Source organism: Lepisosteus platostomus, chromosome 3 (genome assembly GCF_059453375.1).
Source record: "Lepisosteus platostomus isolate fLepPlt1 chromosome 3, fLepPlt1.hap1, whole genome shotgun sequence".
Taxonomy (NCBI): Eukaryota; Metazoa; Chordata; class Actinopteri; order Semionotiformes; family Lepisosteidae; genus Lepisosteus; species Lepisosteus platostomus.
Window position 1 is genome coordinate 42,999,269 of NC_142613.1, and position 18,687 is coordinate 43,017,955.

The window sequence follows — 18,687 nt, forward strand, 5'->3', positions numbered from 1 at the left end:
ATCTGTCTTCGTCAGCTGTTCTACAGATTCTGTAGCAAAATGGGTGCTCAAATATCAACACATACCACAATGAAATGAACAAAAAAGTTAAATTGACGCACGTTAATCTTTTTCTCGTCTTTTTTTTAAATGTAAATACAATTTGTCGTTTGTCTTTCACTAATATTGCAGTGACTATTTTTAAGATAATTTGGCTTGAGAAGGTCCTAGTAACTAGATATTTATGGACACATACATGTGAATATTATGTGGCTTGAAAGAAACACCCAATAAAAATAATCTTAAATTCTAAATTTTCTTTTGAGTAATTTTCTATAAACAATATAAAATTCTGACATGCTATACAGTATATGTGCCTAAGTTTTAAGATAGTTTCACCTGGGTTCCAGTATTATGTACTTTCACATAGGTTTTGAATAGCCAGTTGAATGTTGTTCCCTAATGTATGTTTCACATAGAGAGTAAGTAGTGGTGCACTGCAAACATATTCATAATCTTGAACCACTTTATTCTACAGTCATAAGTAAAAAACCTACCTACTGAATCTTAAGCATCAAATTCTTTGATTGAGTCATTATTAAGACAATAAGCTGTATTTTCTGTAGCTGCGCTGTTATCTGCTCTGGTAAGTATTGTGATAATCATACACAGCATATTGTTACATTTATGTCAAGTTAGTTTATTAATCTTATTGGTTATCCATCATATTTCATTACAAGCCAGGTAATTACAAAATTATGTTGATGAGATTCAACAGGCTGTTAAAATCAGATGGGTAGTACATCTGCTCAGTGACTTGTCTGAAGTACTGAATATGAACTGTGCACTTTTGTCTGGCCTTTGACTGTTTTGGTTCACTTCATTGCCAAATATATATATCCATTGAGATTTAATACAGTTTGGAAATGTATATTTTTTAAATCATCTTTACATGATGAACTTTGTATACATCTTCTATTGTAGCAAAAACTGTCAAACCTCAATCCATTTCTGCTTAGGTTTCTTAAGGCAAAGTTTCCTGTAAATAACTTTCACCTGTGGATACTTCCTGATGACATGATTTGCTTATTGTTCAGTACCTTCCTGCTAACCCCTGTTGTGATTGTTTTTCTACTTTGTGAAGCTGGGCATTGTGTTGTGCAGTTCTCACGCCATTGATCTTAGTTTGTTGCAGTAGTTTTCACAGGATTACTTTTGACTAACACAAATCACTGTTAAAGATTACAGTCATACACGTAAAGTATTTACAAGTAGATACTTTTGTAGAGCAATATTGAAAACAACTTTTAAACCTCAGACAAAAATACCAACTATTATTAGTTGACAGTAAAGTGAAAGTCCTGTCCTTGTGGACTTTTTAGGTGACTTTCAACATTGCTGCACAGTTCAACTGATATAATAAAAGAACTATTTTATTTTATCTATTATGCCTGAGCTATTTGACCAAGGACTGTTATTTACATAAATGCATGTAATCTAAATAAATCTAGGAGCAGATTTATTGAACAAAATCATTATTCTTCTTAAGATTCTATTTGAGACTACATATTTGTTAAAAAAATTATTAATTCCCTTTGATATCAGTTGCCATCCCTCTTGGTTGATTAAATGTTTATTTCAGAATAATAGCTGAATCGTATCTTCTAAAGCATGTTTTTGTGTAGTTTGAAGGAACTCTTTTATGGTACAGTTGCAGTTGCTATTTTGCTTTGACATTCAGCATAAATTGTAAATTACAAGTTTAGCATTTGGCTAGCAAAAATTATCTTTTGTATTTCCCAACATTTTCATTCTATTTGTACTACTCGTAATATTTCCATATTAGCAAGAAAACATTATGTAGTTCTCATTAATGCTTTCCAGACTAAACTTGCCCCCACCATGTCATATCTCTGGAATATAACTCCACTTATACCATGAGATACACAAACCTTGCAGATTTCTGCAACACACCCATTGTGGAATATTTCATTTTTTTGCAATGTCACAAATATTTACAAATCAACAGAGTGGCATTTGTTCAAATGTATTTGTATCAACAGTTAATATAATTTTGAAAATTGAATTGCTTAAAGGAGCATCTTATACTTAATGGGATTTTTGCAAAGGAGTTTTTGGAATTTTTGAAAAGGGACAATTAAGGAAACCTGATTCAGTTATTCAGAATGTTTAAAGGTACTGTACTGATAATGCCAACCCAATGAGCTTCTTCAAGATCATCTGTCAAACAAATTAGAAAACTTTGGTATGAACTTTAAGTTATTTTCTCCCGTTTTGTAACCTGAATGTTTGTTTTGGTCGTTTTTTGTTTTTTTAGAGCACAGGAGAGCCAGGTTGGTGGAAAGGAGAGCTCCATGGTAAAGAGGGTGTCTTCCCTGACAACTTTGTGGCTGTGATTTCAGAGGCTGAAAAAGATGTAAGACTACACGTATGTTGTTCTTTGTTCTTACAGTTCATTTATGCATCTGAAAAAAATGACCCAGCTATACAATGAGACCCACAGAAACAGATACGAGTGTGATTCAGGAAAATATTAATTTAAGATAAAGTTCTGGTTTTGTTGTATGCCTCTTTGTAAGAATCTGTCTCTCCAGTACATAAAAACAAGGAAATTTTTGGGGGCTTTATCAATAGACCCTCTCCACTCTTACCCAAACCATTTTTTCTAGGTTTTCAATTGTAATTACTTTTCAGAATGTCTGGGCATATGCTTTTCACTTATGTGACATATCTTTTATGTTACAATGTGTAAATAAAGGTAAAACAAATTCTGATTTATTGTGTCTTGATTTAAGGCTGTTAGGCCACAAAATCTATTTTGGTATTCTATCTATATTGTGTAGACATTCTATAGGCACTGTTTATAATCCCACAGAATGCAAGTTTATGTATTATTGTTTAGTTTACTTTACATAACAGTATATGTTACACAACTACAGGCAACCAAATTCTGTTAACTCAATTGCTTTATTCTCTCTGTGGATGTCACTGTTTTTTTTCTGTATGGGATTTTATGCACTTGTTTACATGGGTGTGTAACCTAGTATTTTATATCTTTTATAGTCGTTTGCCATTTGGTTTGTTCTTCTTGAACTTCTAATGTCTAAATAGATGTTTTATTTATTTTTTCAGGCAGCAACATCAAAAGTTCCTTCCAAATTATCCCCCAGTCAAGATGACGATGTATGTACTTTTAATCTTCATTTTAAATTTTACTCTGTATGAGCAGAACATTAAAATCTTTTGCATTTAAGGTATTTTTTTACCTCTTTGGACAAACATTTTATGCAGAGCTGATCAGGAGGTGTTTTGTTTTTGTATACAGATTCAAAACCTGTATAATGGAAAACCTTCTAAAAATGTGGAATTTTTTTACTCTATAGTCATGCAATTTAGAATGACCAGTTGTTTAAGCTTCAGTTCTGTGATGGTGATTCCTGTATGTCCTTGAAAGAAAATTAGACATGTAGATGTGTTCCTCCTATTTGCTCACATGCAGATTGTCTTTTGACAAGTTGTTCCCACAGAACATTTAGCACTGACTGGAGAAGCAGTGTGTGTCTTGGTGAAATTACTACAATCATGCAAGTGTGCAGCAAGTCACAGGAGTTGCTGTTAGCTGGAAAGCCGAGAGATACCTAAGGGGCTAATTTGAGCTCTGCCTTGGAAGGGATGAGGATCAGATGGTTTTAGGAGTGTTGTTTGAACCTCCAGTCAATCGTGTATGTATTCTAGGAGAACAGCACAACAGTGACTAAACCTTGGACCCCGTTGCAAGCACTTTTTGATGCGAGACCTATACTGTGTGTCCTAGATGTTATTGAAACAGAGGTAGACAGAGAGACAGGTCTCATGATTTAGAGATTATTACCAAACCAACCTTTATATGATCTCTGCAGATCAGGTTAATGTGATAATAGACACAGTGCCTAACAACCTGAATTCAAGATAGTAGTGAGGTTAATCTCCATGAATTAAGTTCAGATCTGCTTTATTTTATTAAAATAGATTATCTCGCTATGAGTAAAAATAATACAAATAAAAGACATGTGGCACAAATTGAGGTAATGGTTGAAAAAGAGAAAGTAACTTTCACTTTTCTAACCTCAGATATAGAACAGATAAATGTTTAAAAATAATTTTAAATTGAGGTGAAAAAGTAATGGAGTTACTATATACTATATTACTTAATATGAAAAAATTAAGCTTTTGCTATCTCGCATAAAATCCAAGCACAAGGCAAAGATGAATTATTCCCTTGGGAAGAGTGCTAATTAGAGAGGCTTGGTGTTTTCCTATCACTTGATTGTGGGAAAGTAGGCATCCTTAAGAATTCTTCAATGAATGGTGCAATGTGACCTGGCTTTGGAGCTGATCTGGCAGCGCTGTGTCCCACAAGTAGATCTGTTGCAGACAGGAGAGGTCGGGCAGCATTTCAAACTTTGATTCTGTTACAATGGAGGTTTTTGCACCTACTTCTCCTTCCGGGCATACTGGCTTCCCCTGTTTCTGAGTTCCTGCGATCTGACTTCTGAACCTGAATTTATTCACATCTGTCATGTAGGCTGGGCAAACGATTTTTTTTAATTTTTAAAAAAGAAATCTCCAATGAGATGCAATGATGTATTCCTGCTTAACTTAGACATTGCATGACTACAAAAAGCTATAAAAAACAACTTGAAATAGTTAATAACCACTTTGTATGCACAAAAAACGGGTGATTTTTCCTCCTCGTGATCAGCTAACTATCTTTGTGTAAACTAAGATTTTTACTTCTTAATTAAATGTTTAATTAGACATCCTGTTATGTAGGACAGATCAGCAGGTCTTTTCCCCCCAATCAGAGTGTCTGAAAATAGCATACCGCCCACTGCGCTCTGTCAGAGGGGGAGGCGGCATCGAGACAGGGAGGAGGCACGGAGCTCGGTATTGCACAATGAGCGTTCCATAGAGCGAGCTGCGAATGGCACCAACTGCGTCTGCATTTATAACTTAGTGTTTAAAATTAAACAAAGTAAATCATTTTCTTTGACTTCTAAGTCCCTTAATTATCATTAAGCACAGCTTTCTCACCACTTAGATTCTTTTTTGATACCATCGTTAGACAAAGCAGGAACTTATTGTACTTTCTAATGTACTTTTACACGTGGAAAGATTACAGATTTTCATCTTCTTTAATTTTGTTATACATTGAAGAAAATTTTAATCTATAAAAACACAACAAAACTATTCTTGATTGTATTTCTTTATGTTATGTCAAACTTAGTTCATTGTTTTAAATACATCTAAATAAGAAAGTTGGGTGTTAAATCCTCAATTACTGCTTATGTTAATTTTCTTTAATCACAAATATCATATGTAAATACCGGCCATGTAGTACTCTGCGTTGTGGAATATCACACTGATTTAGTTTCTTTTAAAGGAAACTAGAGAAATCAAGAGGCTTTTTTTTCTGGAATTAATAAATGCACATCCTGTTCACTGTGATTATTAAATCCACGCTGAGCAATCTCCAATATGTTCAGAATTTGACAACCAGAATGACCGGGTTGCATTATGCCTGTCTTCAAGTTATTGCACTGGCTTCCCATCAGTTTTTGAGTCAACTTCAAAATCCTCATCCTCATTAAGTACCTATCTGGCTTATTATCTGTCTACTTCCCACTTTGCAATCTGTGTCCGCCTGACTGGTCTTCTAGCTGTCCTCAAGAACATCTACATTCTGTGGGTGACAGGACCTTCTCTAGCTGCATCCCAGAGCTCTGGATTTGTATCTCCAGTGATATCAGAGCCACCTACCCTGAGTGCCTTTAAATCTAACCTCAAAAGTTTTCTTTTCAGAAGACTTATTTAGTGTCTGTATCTGCCTCATTTTCTTATTTCGGTAGCACTTCTAACTGCGTGTCTTTCTTATACAGAATATATTTACTTTGTAGTCTGTGGTCCTAGTACTTGCTACTTTTAAAGGTGCTTTATAAAATAAAGTTTTAAATTATTGTTATAGAGAAACTTGATCAGATTTCCCCTAGCTCAGAAAAAAATATCTAAAGTATACTAGTTTGTGACTCTTCTCACACCCTGTTTGCTAAATGGCTTTGCATACTCAAACTACCTATTTCTGTGCTTTCTCTATCCTGCTAGATTTATAACTTTTCTGAAAATCTTCTTGAAATGACTCATTTCTAAAAACCTGTTTTCACTCTTAACTTCTTGCAGCACCTCTGCCACAAAATATACACTTAGCTCAACCCGACAGTTCATCCTGCTACCAACAGTGATTTAAAAAATCTTTAGATTTCTTTATGTCTTTATTTATGGTTTCATTAGTGAGAAAGGCTAAATGACTTTCTTGGAAAAATGTCTTTTATGTGGTGTAAAAAACTGACTTGCTTTAACAAAATATATTTACAAATCCTTTCGCCTGGCAATCTAATTAATTTCCAACTATTTTAGAAGCCCTCCATGAAACCGTGTTCGCTATTAATTCATATAAGGCTCTCTGACAGAATTGCTGTTTTTTATTTGTGCAAATTTTCTGACTCTCTATCCCAGCAAACCTTTATACTCTCTCTGCCAGAAATGCACCTGATTATTCAAGCCAAATCTATTTCATGTTTGCATGTTCTTTTGTAACTTTGTGATTTTTTTTTTGTATATCTAAGCTTTTGCAAGTGTTCCTGCATCCCTCTCCTGCACTGTCTGGTCTTGGCTATTTTCTGTTTGCTTATTTCAAAGTAACACCTTCTCCATTTCTAAAACTTTTTGCTCATGTGCATTTTTGTATTTTTACATTTATTTTAGTCTCTAGCACTTTAACGTCCTTAATTTTCATTTGCCTTCATTTGTAGACTGAATTTTAGTTTTAGCCATAAAAAGCTTGTTTTCTCTATCTTTTGTTTCTTTTCCTACAACTGCTATTAAGCTGTTACTATTGATCACCGAATTAATGAACTTGACATGACTTCTTTCATTCACCCTTTCCTGAATATCTATGACAAGCAGAGATAGTGCTGTCTCTGGTGCGATCTTTTGCAGCTGAAATGTCAGTTTAAATGTCAGTGGTCATCTTCCCACCTCCATAACTAAAAAGCCAAATGTGAGTGGCTTAAGTGACATATACAGTTGTGTAACTGACAGTTTGAGGTAGCCCAACTCAGCCCCAAAGTCATGTGACTGATTTTTTGCACTTTTTCGTTCGTTAAACGCAATATCACAAACACCTCCATGTTAACTGGGATGTTTAGTTTTTAATTCATTTTGAATTATAACTGTACATACTGTCTTCCTGTTTGGCCAGGGCTTTAAAAGAGAGGGTGCGCTAAAATTTTGTCGGTGCCATCACCTCCGCTTTAAAGGTACCCCCCCTCGTGGAAGAATTTGACCTCGAACGTATGCCCAGCATATGTCAGGATTCTGGTTGGCCAATTCAGATTTGAGATATGCATATTTCTCATTTTTATCATTTTTTTTATTTCCTCCTTCAGAAGATCTTGGCAAAATGTTCTGTATTTCTTTAAAACGTCTGTTTTTTTCCTGTGTGATTCTCACATGTTTGATATTTTAATTTCTGAACTTTTGTTTGTTTTCCTCGTTTCCCTTTTGACCCTCAACAGGCATAGCAGTTTGTCCTTGAATACTGTAGGTATGATATTTTAATATTTTGAGTTTTCCCTTTTTTAAGGGACTCAAATAAGTGACGTTGCCACATTGCTACACATCAAGTACTTCTTGCAGTCATTTACCAATGAAGAATGACGGATGCTATTTTATTGGTTCTAAATTCTAATTTGCTATACAAGTTAGTAGGAGGTGTTTCTCATCTTACCACTAAAGGGATCACTCTGTATTCTAAGATCTATCTGGTTTGAATTCTATTAGTTTGTCAATTTTACACCCCTCTTCTCCCTGTCCTGAGAATTGCCATGCTTAATTCACTTTCCTGCATGGCAGGGTGGTTTTATAAAGAGCTCTCTATCTTTTCTGGAGAGGAATGCTCATACTCTATAGAATCTTGGAACCACAGGGAGAGCGGATCCCCCATTATTCAGGATATCCCCTAAGTTGGGGAAGTAAGCAGACTGGTTTGTTAGCAAGAAATGACAATGCAGTACAGTAGCTATGTGCGAGTTTTTAATTACCTGTAACCATTAGAAATTGGAACGGTGAATTGTGAGAGTGCTTTGATAACAGTAAATTATTATGTTTGATTGATTCCTAATAGTACAAACTACAGCTTATTGATAGAACATCAAAACATGTATAACAAATCAGCAAAACCAATAGGATATAGTTGTGAATCTATCCGCTATGATACGAAAGGCTGTTCGTTCACTTAAGGTACGTTGTGTTAAGAGATAAGAGGTAATAACATTAAAGCTAAAATATGTTATCTGTAACATGTTATTATTGACCTCCTAGTAGTTTAATCATATTTATATTCTCCCATAAAAGTAAATATGCATTAACTATTGTAGAATAATTATTATTAAAGGATTATGAATAAAGAAGTTTTGTATTCAAAGATGTGTCAGACAGGCATTTCTTGATGAGTTTAAACTTTTGAATGGAGCTGGGCTCAGTTGGTCCATGATCCAACTTGTCAGCTGCTAACTCAGTGCTGGGATTGTCCTGCTGCTGAGAGAAGAGATCTTTGCTGAGAACAGATCAACAAAGATCAGAAAGATCTGAACATCAGTCTTTAAAAACTGAGCACAATGTCATCTCCTTGGGTCTGGCTACAAGTAAGATGTGTGGGAGAAACTTGGTTAATTCCGGCTATATTTGCTTAATATTCTTGAATATTCAGAATGTTGACAAAAACGATCTAATCTTAGTTTCCTTCATCAGGTGAAAATAACAATTGGTTTGTGAAACACAAGATTTCTTCTGTTGAAGAAAAGATGTTGAGCAAAACTGTTTTTCTAAATCACATTTAAGTTCCAACTCAGACTACTTGCAGTCACAATAGTTTGGAAAGTCATGGTCAGAGTGCCAAGGTAGTTGGATAAAGAAGAGGAGCCAGTGAGTTAACCAAGAAAATGAGTTTTTGCAGACATTTATGGTATTAAATCACAGTTGATGATTGGTTAGGATGTTATCAGGTATAGTCCTGGTATCCAACCTATATATACCTCATTGGATAATCATCCTTTGGGTGATGGACAGTGACCTCTGAAACACTGTTCTGACCAGAAGGGGAATATATGAGTGAGGGGAACCAGACAACACTATGTATCATTGTAGTGTTTCAGAAGGGACATTGGGTTACAATTACCTGGTCTGTGTTCCAACCTTGGAAGATGTTTTTTAGATGGGACTCTTGTAGCTGCTTTCCACTGTTGTTACATAGAGGCCCAAGCAGCTTTGTCAAGGCAACAGAAAGATTATAAGACATCTTTAATTTCACTGAATTCTAAGTGTAATAATATGACTTTCTACTACAACACATACCACAGTAACAGAAAATATGACTTACAGAGCACTCGGACAAATTTGCACTGTTGCTTTGGCTCAATTTCTGCCACAGATAGTTATTGACATAACCCAGGCAGGAACTACAGATGAAATAAAATCTCATGAAATTGAGAGGTTAAGATCCACTGATTTTCTAAATCTCTTAATTTGTATTGAGTATTAAGTACATTACCCCCACCTTGTGAGCCTGTGAAGGTAGAACAGGTCTAAATATTTTTTAACCTTCTAATGTCGCAGATACCTTGTCTGTGAGTGCTAACTGCAGTTCATTAATGCGCCTAAAGTTGAACATTCACATTCATAAATGTTAGTGTCTGAATTAATGACAGTTTAACAATTGGTGATGCTAAGAATTTGTTGGAGGTAAGGCTATTGTAAATTATTTGCCTTGTCTCAGAAAGTAATTTTCTAATCATGTTTTGACAGTAAATATGTAAATACCTTTTTGGTATGAGGCTGAATAATACTATGAGCAGTGAACTATGATGAATAATTGTGTGCCTGCAATGTAATTTGGAAGAATAGTCTCAATTATGCATATTTAGTGTTTATGAATGGATAGTGATGATGTTAAACCTCAAACATGTGAAGCATTACCATGTTTTCTTACGAGACACCATTATAATAGACCAACATAAGCCACAAATATTTTAAATTCACACTAGGACAGTAAATGCTTTATATAACTATAAATCTTTATAAGTAGTTCAGGTGGGTTCTTCCACCCAAAGAAGGCTCCACAGCCAAAACGTGGAATAAACCTGCGTGGAATAAACCTATTACTTGTTCCTTTAAATCTTTATAGGTCTTGCAAAACAGTGTTATGTCTGTGTTCTAAAGGAAAGATTATATTTTTTGTAGGCATGTTGAAAAACATCTTCATGTAGTGTGTACAGTAGTATGATTGAAGTTTTTTTGAACGAAATTCTTAACTATTTTGTGTGATTTTGAGAAATAATAGAAAATGTGATAAAGCAATTCCTTTGTGACACCATTTAGATTGTGATCAGACATTTGGAAGAAAAACAAACTCATTTGCAGTGTTTCCAGCAGAGGGCAGCCATGAATACATAAGAACTTTACTCTCAACAAATATCTGCTAGATTTTTGCATTTAGTATTACCAAAATAAAACTTACCTTTTCTGATATTTTTTCATAGTCCTGGTTTCTTAGTGTTCAAATACAATTTAGTCTTTTGCTTTGGCATTTGGAAGTCTTGCATTTATTATTAATTTAAACATTAAACAAGCAAAAATCAACACAATGCTTATGTAATGTGTTGGATAATATTATTTTTAGAAAGCCATTTTTACACGGTGTTTGTTTTTTCTTTAGTAAAGGTACAGTGGAATGCAGGTATAAGTAAGTGAGTATATAAAGGGTCTGTACTGGTAAATTTTGGTGCAATTTAAACATAAGTTATGTGGGTCACAGACTTTTGTAAAATGTTTTTAGCTAAGATAATCTCTTGAATAAATTTTGCAATTTTTTATTTGGTGAAGAATTACTGGTCATTTTGGGAGGTTTGGATATCTTTGTTGCAGTCATAGTCATACTGACACGTTTACATGTTGTGCTACTAATTAACATACTTGGTACCACGTATACGTTTATTAAAGTGCATGATTAGTCTTGTTAGAATTTTGTCAATTGTTTTATGGGGAAAAATGCATACTCCTGCAGGTGAAAATGAAAACTTATTTTATTAGTAACAGTGAAAACTACTTTTTAAATGGACCAGTAAAAAAAAAAAGTAAAAAAGTGTTTCACTTGTTGCTATCTAAATATAGTAAGAGGGCCCTGTTATAAGTCCAGGTTACGTTCCTAAATAGTGCAGTTTACAGCTAAGTAACTTGGGGGAGTTAATAGCCATAAGGAATAATGTAAATAGCTTGAAATCTTTTCCCAACATACAGTTTAGACAAGGGTTTTTACAATTAATGTAGCTATAAATCATATGAAACAGTAAAGAGAAATAGCATTACCAGCTCCTTTCAAATCGCAGTCTCGCCGAAACCAACAAAGTCATTTGTTGCTTCAGGTTACATTTTATTTGCACACACTGTTCATGCATTTTAAATTAACGATCAAACCTTAATCCATTGGTTGGATAAGCAGTGTATTGTGTGGTGGAAAGTACTGAGATGTTCGGGCATAATTTGTAATTATAATTGAAGTGTCGCAACATTGTCTACAAAAGGGCAAATTTGGTCTGAGCATTTGGAAAAAGAGGTCACTAAAATTTTTTACAAATACATGAAACTGCAAATATAGAACATGGAAATTGAGGTTTTACTATAATATCCAATTGCTGACCTCTCATGACAAGTACAGTTATGCTTGCTTTTGCGGGTTTGAGGCATTTTACTACTGTTGGAGATCCTTATGTAAATTAGATGTACTGCCTATATGTTGGATTCTATTCACATTCCCCTGCTAAAATCTAAGTTCTCTGCTCGTTGTCCATTTGTTAGTCAGGAGTCCCTGAAATCTGGTCTTGTACCTTAGACTGCTGCTATGACACCCATGTTAAACTGCCCTGGGAATTGAAAGTACTTGACAGGCTTCTGAGTCTGAGTTATTCAATTTTCTTGCCCTTCTAGACTTACGTGCTAGTAAGTCATGGTAATGAACTAGAGTGCATAGAAAATTATCTAGGGATTAGTGGTATTTTCTTTATTTGGTTTAGTTTATGTTTAGTTAATATTAGACATACTGGTGTAATTTCAAGATCTTATTAAAAAACTCAATGTGGGAATATTATTCTGTCTAACATTAAGTACTTGGTTTAAGACCTTACTTCACCTTATGTTGGAAATATGAATACGTGCCTTTCTGCATTAAGATCAGACTGCTGTAATGTCTTAACTACTAGTGGAGTTTAAGGTTCTCCAGCTCATGTATAAGGTGCTGAATGGGTAACTCAGGGTAATCAGCCTTATTGCATAAGTAATTTTAGAAAATTAAAATTTAATTTTAGAAATTGTTGATTTATGCCTTCTTACTTGGCTGAAGACCCAGTTCCACGCAATGGGTAAGTATCACTTCTATGGCACCCATTGCACAAATCTATTAGAGATTAACTTACAAAATGACCTTATTACTTTAGGTTTTATTATTATTCTCCTAGTTGTCTTGGTTTGATTTACTGTGCTTTTTCATTTCATTTTTTGAAAAGCTTTCAGAAATGCTATTGCATTTCTATAGACTTAAACAGTAGTCTTGAAATCAATGTTCATTGTTTATTAGTGGTGAGTTGTCGCTTGAGGGGGGCAAAAAAGACGTTTTAGCACCTTAAATAAAACTGTCTATGGAATATTCTACAACATATTTGTTTTGTCTCTTTATCATTATAATCTGCTCTCTATGTAATAATACAACTCCATATGTACAAACTGGGTCAGTGATATCCCAGCTCATACAGGGCACTTGACTCTTACAGCAACTTCTCTTCCACCTGATCTTTGTATATAGCTGTGCTCTTCAAGCTTTTCTTTACTTGGGTACGGAGGTGTCTCCTGATGTTTCGCAAATTTGTGTTAGTCTTCCCTGGCGTGGCAGCTGGTCACACCTGCCACAGTGCTGGTTGCCATGGACACCAATCCATAGGAGACCTCAGAGACCTGGATTACCTGGAGGCAATATACTAGCTCGCCTGCTTCAGGTGGTTCAGGGATATATAGAGCTACTTGGATTCTGATATAGAGAAGTTTGTCTCCACCATAGCGATGTGTCTATAGTGATTAGTTCTGCGACTGCTGGCACTGCCTGGTTGCTTGCCTGTGATGCCAACTGTAGAAATAGGGAAAAGGAACATAACTAGATTATATTTGTGTAGTTCAAAAAACCCAAACAAAACAGCAACAAATCAACCCGTTAAAGGGGCTTAATAAATGTTTTGTAAAGGATAAGAACTCTGATTATGTTGTTTCAAAGTAAAAAAATATTCAATATTCAATAGAAAAGCGCAGCTTTAAGTAAAACCACTTAAAAGTCTTGGTGACTGTAAAATTGACTAGCTATATTTATTGCTTTCTTTCAAATCCTCAGCAATTTCCATTCAAACTATTTCAATCGCGCATTTTTTTTACATTTTAAAAATCATCCTTTTTGTTGTCGATGACTACCTTTATGATTGCTTATATAGATGGAACTTAACTTTCATTAGAAGAATTATCATCTTCAATTTATTTTCTTTCAAGTCTAAGAATACAAAGAAGACTTTGTTGAAAAGCTGACTGACTTTAGTTTTATGTAACACTTTCCTTTTCAGGATACCAACTGCATACAATTGCAAAAGGTTTTTACAAACAAGCACATGCAAGGTCTTGTTTGGCTGCCCCTGCTACTTTCTGACTGTAAACTTATGTAAAATGATGAAAGGTCATTTGAGGTCCTCTTTATTGCTGTGTGAAGAAAAGAAATACAAAAGAGGGCAAATTTTAAGAAGCTCAATTACTTGATTACTAGATATTTAAAGTAAAAACTAGCAGGGATATTATTACTTTAGTCATGTTTGATGTTGCATCTTGCATTCTGAGTTGATCCTGTATTCCTAGAGAGTTCCACACACTTTTTTTTATTACCAACAGGAAAAATACAACAAATAAGGCATTTTTCATAATTATATGACTCATGATGATCACTTAAAACATTGATGAAACGTAATGTATACAGCAAATTTGTTAAAGATGTATATCAGACCCCATGTAGTGTTTTCTATTAACTTTATAACTAATAAAATGTGATCTACGTCATTCATTGCACAATTTATGCTTAGACTTTTCACATTTTAATTCCCAGGTTTGGTTAACGTATTAAATGCAATTTGAACTGGAGCACTTCTGGCTTCTTGCAGAACAGTTCCACTTAACATGCTAGGATTATAAGTCAAGCAAGTGAGTTGTTGAGATACATAGCCAAATCTTAAAATGCCAAAATGTTACTGTACTTAAGTATACTAAAAAGTTTATTTTCAGAAACATGGCAATTCATTTTGGTGGGTTTTATGGAATAGTAAATATAAATAAAGGCTAAATTTTGAATAAGAAATTCCCTTTTGTTTCTAAAGATCCCTTGAATATTCTGAGGTTGGGGGAGTCCCTGGATAGCAGCTGCTGGTCTAAAGAAAAGCTCCACTGGTTCATGAATTTATAGTCTGTTAGATTGCCACACGTCACTCTGGATGCCCTTTCCAGTTGAAGTTGAAGAAAGGAGCTTTGGGGGACTTGTAGTGTTCTGTCTTTGTGCTGAACAGCAGCAGTGTTGCTTGTGTACATGTTTGATGACAACAAAATTGTAGATGTATCTTAAATCCTTTAATTAAAGAAAGGTACTTTGTAGAATTATTATTTTTGATCCCTTGTGCTTTGAAGTGTAATGCTAGATTCCATACAGTATTGCTCTATGATCTTTCTGCTATATTTCTGTTACTTTACTTAGACTTTTTTTTCTTCATAGATGTTTCAGATTTTTTTTACTTTATTTTGCAAATCATTTTGTAACAGGGTATTATTATTCGTCTTTCTAAGAAATTCATGAAGGTCCATCTTCAGAAATCCAGATATACAAACTGGACTTACCCTGTACTTTGCTAGAATTTAGAAGTTTTCTTCAAGCTTTTTTCCAAACCTGCAGGTTACTGTACTTTGAACATTTCTTAATTATGTGTGTGCCCCTAGTATTATTGCAGTGTCATTGCTGTGCCTTAAAGTTTACCTGATCCAAAAAATGTTGGTATTCATAAGACATTTTGAAATCTGTAACTAAAGAGCAACACTTCTGTATAGAATTCATTGCTATGCACTGTCCTGATGTAGTGGTGTTTGTTGTGCTTATGATGTTTGCCCTCTTTTTGTTTTTCAGAAACCAAAAAAGCCACCTCCACCAGCAAAAATCTCAGGTAAATCAGATTATAAGCCTTGATCTACACAGATGGAAAACAAATTGTAGTTACAAAATATTTTCTCAAAGTTATGTATTTTGCACTTCTTATGTTAATCCAATATAAAGATTAGTTCTTGTGCATGCTGTAAATATGTCCCTTTGACTTGAAACTGCCTAAATAAACACAAGAAGATCCAGAATAAATTAAATTTTAACCTGCTTATGAATCACAGATTCCAAATGTATTGTCATTATTCATTAAAAATACTGGATTTGGAATTTACAACTCATGTTTATAGTCAATAACTTTTTGTTTCTGTTATTGTTTTGTTTGCTGTTGGAACTACCAGTATGTAAAGAATGTAATCAGATGTCTCCCTACATAATGAAGGGAGTGTCAACATTTTGAAATCTAGATCCCCATTGCATGGTTTCTTCTTCTGCTCTAGCAGTTTAGCAATGCTTACAGTACAAATCAGTTATCTTTTTTAATTACTTCAATTAAATGCCATTTTTGTGGGTTGCCTTCTATGTCCTGTAGAAAAATCCCCCTTTCCTGTTTAGTGTCATTTAATTTTAGTTTATACCTACACTTCAATGTTTTTTACTCATCAAATAATTGAGAGTTTGTTGAGTGGTGTCTGTATCTTTTCTTTCTTTTATGCTCACACAGGAAGTAAGCACAGGAGCTTACATACCACACTTAAGATTCACAGATAAACGTTAATTACTTTTGCTTGAGTTGCGTGTTGCAGCTCTGACAGAAATCAAGGGGTGAGAAAAAACAACATAATTAAGGGAATGTTTCGATTTTCAGCTCCAAAGCCTGAAGTTCCAAGTGTTGACAAGAAGCCTCTTCAAGCCAAGCTTGAGGAAAAAGGTAAAGACTGTTTTGCCAGTTTTATTAGATGTACAAATCTGTGAATGGTAATGAAACTAGAAAATATCTGGGATGTACTAAGCCATCATCACATTTTAGAGGGCTAAACTTGGAAGCTGCTGCTTTTAAGGAAAGATTACCTTATAATGCAAAGTCAGATCAAATATGTTCAACGGGACGAATGTATTTATATTAAAAAAACAAAAATATTTTTTGAGGACACCAGTTTTTGTCTGAAACGTTAAGGTGCTAAGAGGTGCTACAAAAAGCTTTAGTGATATTGACAAAAAATCGCAATCATTATAGTGGTCCTTAGAGAATACATGAGATTTCAGACAATCCATCTTCAGATGTCAAAAATGTATGTAATGAGAACTACTGAGCACTTTACCTGAGTAATGCAAGTTGGGTGTGAGGTTCATCTTTGTTTTAAGCATCTTTTGATTTTTGTTTTTGTGAATTACACTTCAAAAATATGAAGAGCTGCACTAACTTCTCTTTCAGAAAAAGTATTCCTATTTCATCATGCCTATACTGAAATATTCTCCTGGCAAACTGTCCCTTGTATTTTTGGAGCAACAAGCTCATTTTACCCACTCACCTCACCTTGCATTGAGGTCTCTGCATTAAAGGTGTGCTTGGACAAGCTCTGTTTAGAGTTGCAGGAAAACAGGTCTTCATGTTACCTGCACTAAGAAACTTATTTGGAAAACCACATTCTGTTAGCAAATGTTTTTAAATGTGTTATTGCATCGGTAATAGCTGCATTTTAGTTTTAAGGTGGATAATTGGGTGGCCTTGGGGGGGGATGAAAATGTTCTAATGGTGTGGATGACTTCAGGGAAGAAGCTGATGGTTTGTGGGAGGGCACAAAGAAATGTGAAAATGTTGTGAAGATTTTAATTAGTTTAATCTTTCTTTTTTACTTTAAATTTAAAAACTATAAGAAAAAATATATAAACCAGGTATATTTCATCTTGAGAAGCTGGAAGATTTTAATTAAAATATTGAAGAAATTAGTTTAAGAAAAGGTTGTTATCTGTGTATTGAAGTGTTTTTTTTTAATGGACGCACAGGAAAGGGTTAGCGTTTCTCGAGCATCCTGTAAGGGTTTGTGTTGACCTATTTTTCTAGTAACAATGCATTATTTTGTATGCTTCTTGTATAGCGTCTCCATTATCTGACCATTGAGTATAAAGACTGCTTTTGTATTTTACTTATAAACCTAAAGATACTGCTGAATTATTTCATAACGTTCATATCGATTCCCACTATACAGTTTGCTTTAGAAAACCTACAGTTTTTTCACTCAGTAGTGACCCAGTTTGCACTCATAGCTTCTTTATCCACCACTGCAGCTCAAACTGACCTGGAGCGTCTTAAAATCTACACCCTGGTACATCTGGGCAGTGAAGGCAGACTAGCTCTGCTACACAGTCCACATTGGTGCCATTTGAAGGGTGGACTGCCTTTCCAGATTTAGTGCCACAATTACAATCTGGATACATGTTTTTGGATTATAAAATGCATATAGTAGCTTTAGATATATAGCATAGTCGTTTGCAGTTAAAAGTAAAGGAATTGCTTGAAATTTGAAATGTGCAAAATCTCCATCATACCCAATGGGATGTTGCCTGTCCTCAGCCTTTTCTGTCACCGTATTCACCCAAAATGTACATTCTGAAAAAGAGGTGTACATAAAAACAAATTGGATATTGGCTGGACTCTGCTTAAGGTTTCATGATAGTTTTATATACCTGATTATTGTGTGGAGCATTACGGTAATCACTTCCGCATAATATGTTCTGCTGTGCCTGGGAGTTTCTTGTTCATAGGGGGTGAATTAATTTCCTTAGGCAGGTACTAATAAGAATGCAAAATATTTTTTTCCTGTAATGGGCAACACAGTAACAGTGGAGTTAGCTGTGCTGCCTCACAGGTTTGTAGATCTGGGTTAGATTTCTGCCTCGGGCATCTGTTTGTAGTTTAAATGGGTTTTCTTCTGGTGCTCAAGTTTCCTCCTGCTTCCCAAAGACAGAATGATTAGGCTTAACTGCCTTTTCTATATTCTTTGTGGGCCTCTGGTGTCCCATCCAAGTTATCACTGAAAAAAGCAACCTTCCTTCTAAGTAGTTATCAGTATAACAAGTGATGCCCTTTACTAATTTAAAGAGAGCGGAGGGGGCACAGGATTCCTTTCTTGATACTTTGTTTTGCTACACACAAACCATCCATCTATTCATCTTCTAAGTGCTTCATCAACTTCAGGGCCACAGCGGAGCTGGAGCCTACCCCAGCAAACAATGTGTGCAAGGCTGGGTATATCCTGGACGGCCTTTACTGGTCAATCCATCGCAGGGCATGCACACACTCACACCAGGGCCAATTTCTTCCAGAAGCTAGTTAATCTACCGGTATGTTTTGGCACTGTGGGAGGAAACCGAGC

The 18,687-nt window shown here is 34.9% G+C and overlaps 1 protein-coding gene across 3 annotated transcripts in view; it reads left to right on the top strand.

Annotated features, from left to right (window-relative positions):
• Positions 1-18,687, top strand: part of cd2ap (CD2-associated protein) — an 82,483-nt gene that overhangs the window by 39,993 nt on the left and 23,803 nt on the right. For all 3 annotated transcript variants that reach the window (XM_088625672.1, XM_088625670.1, XM_088625671.1), the window contains 4 exons: positions 2,318-2,416; positions 3,133-3,183; positions 15,341-15,377; positions 16,179-16,241. In XM_088625672.1, the coding sequence (XP_088481798.1) occupies positions 2,318-2,416; positions 3,133-3,183; positions 15,341-15,377; positions 16,179-16,241 (250 nt within the window). The remainder of the gene's footprint in view (positions 1-2,317; positions 2,417-3,132; positions 3,184-15,340; positions 15,378-16,178; positions 16,242-18,687) is intronic.